The sequence below is a fragment of the Salmo trutta genome, chromosome 11 (assembly GCF_901001165.1).
Source record: "Salmo trutta chromosome 11, fSalTru1.1, whole genome shotgun sequence".
Lineage (NCBI taxonomy): Eukaryota > Metazoa > Chordata > Actinopteri > Salmoniformes > Salmonidae > Salmo > Salmo trutta.
In genome coordinates, this window is record NC_042967.1 from 1,823,093 (window position 1) to 1,830,238 (window position 7,146).

The following is a 7,146-nucleotide window of genomic DNA, read 5'->3' on the forward strand; positions in this document are numbered from 1 at the left end:
GAATGCACTGTATACACAATCCATGTCAAGGCTTAAAAATCCTTTAACTTGTCTTCCCTTTATCTACAGTACACTAATTGAAGTGGATTTAACAAGTGACATCAATAAGGGATCATAGCTTTCACCTGGTCAGTCTTATGGAAGGGGCAGGTGTCCTTAATGTTTAACACTCAGCGTAGATGCTACTTGTATTGTAATGATGTTTTTGTTTTGTGTTAGAGGCGAAAAAAGTTCTTATCTTTAATGTGGTGATATTATAAAGGGTCAGATGTTTCTATCACCATCAAAAAGCACAGGTCGGGTCCTAGCGTCAAGGTTTTGGAATGGAAAGCAGATGCAAACATTAACTGGTGCTGCTGGAATATGAACACCACCCAATAGTTGGCAACATTTCTGTGCAAACAAACTCATGGAAAATGTGTGTCAAATGATTGTAAATCAGTTCCCAAAACTTCAAGGCCTGTTTCTTTCTTTCTTGCCATTTGCCAAAACTCTTTTCCTAAAACAAAGTAACTCAGGTCAACTTTTATTTTAGAAGTCCACAGGCGGGCACAGTTTGCCTAAATCCCAGAAACTGGATTGGTATTTAACATAAGGATCAGTAAACAAAGGACCAGATACCTTCAAGTCTCATGTTGTTGAATGAATTAAGAAATATTTGCAATACATTCAGTCTTAATGCAAAGTCAATCAGACAACTGACATGTTTGATACTCTAAAGGCAAAACAATTGAATTGCTTAAATATTTATAGAAAAACAAGGGTTCATTGTTGAGTGGAGGAGTTTTGTGAAATTGAGATGTCTTAACCTCTTAATGCCCATTATTGTGAAGTTGAAATAAATAAGATTTACAAAAGTGTTGATGGTAAAATCTTTGAGTTATTGTGCCACCAACATTCGTACAGCATATCACTATCAAAAGCAAAGTATGCGCCATCTTTTTTTTTTTTTTACCAAAACAAAAGACAAATTGGAAGAGTGCAAAAGGCCATGCCCTAAAATACAGACAGACTTTTTTAAAGAACTAAAGACAGGAGAGAGTGAAGATGGTGGCTCCCTCAGTGTTAAAGATGGATTATAATATCTTCTTCTTGAGTATGAGAGGCCCCACGTTGTCTCCAGTCAACTCATTGTGCTTTATGTGTGATTTGTCACAAACAGGAAACTGCAACAGGAAACAACTTAATATTAGCTGATACGTACAGTACGAGGCATTGCTTATAGATAGGCTAAGTTGAGCCCCCCCCCCTCCCCCCTCCATAGTTGACCATTTATTAACAGTCATATGCTTCCCTTTGGCCTCAAGACAGTGAGAATGGAAAACTAAATTGCTGATATCTGCATAAATTGCTATGGTTAGAAGACCACTAGCTATTGCTATAAGTCTTTGCATCTAACAAACCAATCTCAAGCCAACTCCCCCCCATCCCATTCCCTTGGCACTGACGCATGAAGGCTGATCAGGGCCTTTATTCAAAAAGCGTCCCAGAGTAGTACTGTGATCTAAGATTAGGTTCCCCCTGTCCAGATAGATCATAATGAATAAGATTATAAGACAGCATTGATCCTCAGCACTCCTGAGAGACTTTGAATATGGGCCCTGAAATTACTAAGAAGGTGTTGTGTTAGCAATAACCATCCAACTCTCCCTCTAGTCTAATTTACCGTTTTGGAGCGCCAGCAGCGGCAGTAGCAGACATTTGTGCTCTTCAAGTCCTCAATATCTATCTCGTTGACCACTTTGGGGTTCTCCTTCTGGATCTTCAGGTTGATCAGGCTGTCCTTCTGCTTCTTCTTCTTGGGCAGGAAGGGCCGGATGGTGAGGTAGCCCAGCAGGGCCAAGATTCCCAGGAGAGGCAGCAACCGGAGCCAATCAAGGACTGGGAAGAAAACACACAATCAGGCACAGGTAAAACACCCACAGTGATATTGGATCTCCTCAATTCTTCCACCCCTGCGGTTCCCATAACATGGGGTTATAGCGGAGTCATACAATTACACAACATGTATAGAGTACCACAGTATGAATCATAAAAACATAGCGGTCAAACAAGGAAATGGTTCCAATCGTTTTTCCACCATTTTTAAAATAAAGGGCTGACCATAGCATGAAGTTTTGGTAACCATGTAAATCTCTAAGACAAGGTGACTTATCAATATTTTCACCTGTATTTACCCCACAAAAATGAACCGCTAATTTGCTGCTAATGTGGCTATCATAAAGAACTACAAATGCCATGATGATCTGGACGAGACTGCCGAATTCAGGCAAAGGTAAGAATCTCTGGATTAACTGTCTAATGTTAGCTAAATTTAGTAATTAATAAATTGCCTACATTTCTTTCAATTCTGTCAATTTTTTATTTTACACAATACCTGTTAGCAAAGGTGTAGGCTTGAAATTATGTGCAGGAGCTTGCAGGGATTTGTAGTCTTGCGTGATGTCTACTTTGATGCTAATTGGCATTTTCGAATCAGTAAATACAGCCAAATATATTGATCAAAGTCGCCTTGTCCGAAAGAGATTTACATGGTTATCAAAATGTCACGCCAGGGTAAGCCTACACAAAACACAGCACTTATTTTAAGTGTTCTAAAAAAATTATTTGACCGCTAGGGTTTATGGGTATTAAGACTACTGTAAGTCGCTCTGGATAAGAGCGTCTGCTAAATGACTAAAATGTAATGTAAATGTAAGACACCTCCACTGTGGGGCTCTTTAGGCTGTCTCCATTTAGCAAAATACAACTGGCTGGAATGCTGATCACTGTGCACCCCAATGACCCCATGATCAGGGCCCATATTAAAAAGGGCTGATTGAGGATCAGGTCCATCCTGTCAATTATCTTATTCATTAAGATCTTAAGGCAAAACTGATTCTATATCAGCTCTCATACTCTCAGACCATCTTAGTATCTGATAGGCTGGCCTACCCATTGATAGTTCAAGAGGCCACAGTTCAAGAGGCCAATATAACAGTGGATAATGTCCCATGGAGTATTCCATTGACTATGACAACTTTGAGGGCTGTGTATTTGAATCTCATGGCAATTACATTAAATGGCTTTTGATTAAAAAGAAGGGTGCCTAAAGGGAGAATGTTAATCTCATTATACGATTTCTCGACTTCAAAAAGGCAAATGTAAAAACACCATCAAATCCGGACAAAATAATTTAATGAGGTGCTCATCCTTGAAGCTGCTAGACTGAATTTGGCTGCGGAGGCATCGTTTACGCAGGCATCCAATTCTGATCTTTTTTCCACTAATTGGTATTTTGACCAATCACATCAAATCTTTTAACATCAGATTTTTTTCAGAGCTGATCTGATTGGTGAACAATTAGTGAAAGAAATACCAGAATTTGTCTGCCTGTGTAAACACAACCTTATATTTTTTTTTCCACTAATTGGTCTTTTGACTGTCTAAACAGTCTCTAGATTCCTACAGGGACTTTTCACTTGACTCCCATCTTCTCCTGAGAGTGAAAACATTAACATGACAAATGTAATATAGGGGTGGAAAACCCTCAGTAGTTATGCTACTGACTGCAGGCAAGCTATAACTTCAAAACTACACCGAACGGCAATGAAATTAATAATTGAGCTTCCAGTGCCATGTCAATTATTCCAGTCACTTCATGTTAATGCATCTCCTATAGATTTGCTACTGAAGTCTTATTAAATCAATGTTTACAATGTCAATGATCCTCAGTATGGAGCATCTCAGGGCAATGGGAGAAACCATAATTTACCACCACTACTTTCCAGACCCGGATTCAAATCCTATTTGAATGAATTTAAAATATTTTACTCTATCTGTGCTTGATTGAGCTTGCCTGGCTGAATGGACAAATAGAATCGCCCCAAAACTGCAAACCCCTCCCATCTGGCAATTCAGACAGAATAGGGGAAAACACTCAAAAGTATTTGAAAGATTTTGAAATAGTACCCATGTCTGCTGCTTTCCTTAGAAAAACGGCATGCTTTTATTTAACTAGGCAAGTCAGTTAAAGAACAAATTCTTATTTACAATGACGGCCGACCAATGTCATCTGCACACTCAAGGATATCTGCCAGCCACTAGTTTAGGGCTATTTTAAGTCCCAAATCTGACACTTTCCATAGGGGTGCATTCAGCGTTTCTTCAAGTTGTCAAAGCTTGAAACAACTAAGTGGTCGCCTGAGGTCTCATAGCTCATTTACAGCCAATATTTACAGTGGGATTGTCATAGTACTTAAATTCAAGGCATAACTTTTCCAATGTTGTACACTGACAGTTACTGTCGTCAGACCTTTTTCCTCTCACAACTACTCATAAAGGCTAGTGTGTGAGCCTCGTTCAGGTGTAGGGTGAGAGGAATCTGTTCTCCATTGAGTAAGCATGCGGTCCTAGATTTACACTGCTCTATGGGAATACTATGAGAGTGTATTTCATGTTTTGCAGCTAAGGCAAAAGAGAGGTTTGTAGATGCAATGTTTAATGACATCAAATTATATCAGCAGCTGTTTCAAAAGGAACTTTTATAAAGTCCTGTCCGGTGAGTCTTATTAGCCTACATGTGACTGGTTGGTAACAATTTACTTGAAGCAGCTTAGAGTGTTATTATAGGCCAATAGTTGGTTCTCTGTTTTTAGGTGAATTTCAGAAGCTCCATACTTTTGCTTCATTGACTGATTGGTCTCAATGTGCATGCCTGCCATGAGAGCAAGAATCATCACTGCTAATAGCATATACTTTGTTCATGTCAAGTAATGAACTCCATCAATTGAAGCTTGGAGATTGTTTATACACACAGGAGTATGTAAAACGCGCATCACTGTAGCCTGTATATCAAAGTATAAGCAGCCTCAACTTGGATTTTAATTTGTACATCTATTTTGTTGTAGCCTAATGTTTCATATGCTTGGAATAACATGGTTTAGTTCCCTTCCATAGCCAAGAGAGGAAATGTGCTACATACAAACGAAACACTTGTTTGGCTGTACACTTAATACATTTCCACTCTGAGTCTGATACATTGTAAATGTAATTCAAAGTAGTGTACTGTTAAGCTACCCTTCAATGTTCAATGAACTTGACCTGAGCCAAGTAAGGAACTTTATTCAATATGAAGTGGATTAGCACTTTTACAGCCACACAGAACCCCGACAATCTATAAGAAACTTGGAAAAACCGCACTAAAACTGGCGAACTACTGTGGCTAATCTTGTTGGCGTGCATGCATGGGGACAAGCTATTCGGTGTTTCCTGTTTTCAACATCGCAACCATTTACCTGTTAACCTCGCAAATCCTCCGATCGTCTCGGGAAGGGGGAACTTCTTGAGGTAGGCTGGAAGCTGGGTTTTTATGATCTTTGAAATAGTTTCTAAAACCATCTTGAATGAAACTACCGACAGGTTTGAGTTGGATATTTCCTGAGGTCCGTTTGCGTCATTACGCTATTTTAGAAGCTCAAGTCTTGACCGTTGCGTACAAATTGTCCGTGCAATAGAAATAAATAGAGAAGACGCGTAGATATGTTGGTGAATAGAAGCAATTGCGGAAGATGACGCTAAAACATGTAGCAATGAACGTTGCCAGAGTTGGTGTCATCTGATTGGACCGTTTCTAATGGCGCAGATAAAGAGAAAGTAGCCAACTTCTTTACTTTGTTTGATACATAGGCCTATGTGATGTTTGTATGACAAAGTATCTTACCGGTGTTTTCAGGGAAAAAATACATTGTATTCCACTCTATTGTATTCTATTATATTTATTTATTTGTGCATTGGCGTCAATCATTCATTGATTCATTGATACATTCATCCTTCCTAAGCAAACGTGTAAATGTTTGTTGACCCATAATTTCACCCATATAATAATACTTTAAAGTTTGATTAGAACTTCAAGAGGAAATTAAATAGGCTGGGATATATATATATATGTGTGTGTGTGTGTGTGTGTGTGTGTGTGTGTGTTAAGAACAAATTCTTATTTTCAATGACGGCCAAACCCGGACGACGCTGGGGCAATTGTGTGGCATCCTATGGGACTCCCAATCACGGCCGGATGTGATGCAGCCTGGATTCGAACCAGGTACTGCAGTGACACCTCTTGCACTGAGATGCAGTGTCTTAGAGATGCAGTGTCTATTTGCAGTCATGTGTGTGTGTGTGTGTGTGTGTGTGTGTTAGGGGCTACATAAATCATATCTATGTCTCAGATATAGTTCATAATCTGAAACTATTTCAGTTTAAAATATTTTTTTCTCTCTCCATAGTACATAATGGCTTGTCCTTGTGTCCTCTGTTCTGCAATCTGAGCTGATCTGAAAACACAAGGAGAGGTGAAGTCAATGTGGATGATGATTTGCTTACGCCTGTCAAATTATTTCTGCTCACTCCTGATGAATGGAAGGGCTATTGAAATACACATAGGAAAAGCATGCATCACGTTGTACTTTCCATTTCCAGTTTATATTTTCTTCCTTATGAATCCAAATATGGTGAACAAAAATATAAACACAACATGTAAAGACTTGGTCCCATGTTTCAAGAGGTGAAATAAAATATCTCAGAAACTTTCCAAAACTACAAAAAGCTAATTTCTCCCAAATGTTACATCCCTGTTAGTGAGCATTTCTCCTTTGCCAAGCTGATTGAAGAGCATGCTCATTGCACAGGTGCACAGGGATAATAAAAGGCCTCTCTAAAATGTGCAGTTTTGTCACACAACACAATGTCACAGATGTCTCAAGTTTTAAGGGAGCGTGCAATTGGCATGTTGACTGCAGGAATGTCCACCAACCACCCGGACAGCTGATGAAACTGTGGGTTTGCACAACAGAATAATTTCTGCACAAACGGTCAGAAACTGTCTCAGGGAAGTTCATCTGCGTGCTTGTCGCCCTCACCAGCATTGTGATCTGACTGCAGTTTGGCGTCGTAACTGAATTCAGTGGGCAAATGCTCACCTTTGATGGCCACTGGCATGCTGGAGAAGTGTGCTCTTAACACAGTTTCAACTGTACCGGGCAGATGGCAGACAGCGTGTATGGCGTCGTGTGGCCAAGCGGTTTGCTGATGTCAACTTTGTGAACAGAGTGCCCCATGGTGGCAGTGGGGTTATGGTATGGGCAGGCTTAACCTACAGACAATGAATAC

At 39.7% G+C, this 7,146-nt stretch overlaps 1 protein-coding gene across 1 annotated transcript; it reads right to left on the bottom strand.

Moving 5' to 3' along the window:
- Positions 1-510: 510 nt before the first annotated feature.
- On the bottom strand, positions 511-5,485 carry LOC115202080 (CDGSH iron-sulfur domain-containing protein 2B). The gene is made up of 3 exons (XM_029765964.1): positions 5,277-5,485; positions 1,667-1,881; positions 511-1,166 (listed from the first exon to the last, which is right to left on the bottom strand). Exons 1-3 carry the CDS (start codon positions 5,377-5,379, stop codon positions 1,077-1,079), a joined length of 408 nt encoding a protein of 135 aa, XP_029621824.1. The 5' UTR covers positions 5,380-5,485; the 3' UTR covers positions 511-1,076.
- Between the last annotated feature and the right edge of the window lie 1,661 nt (positions 5,486-7,146).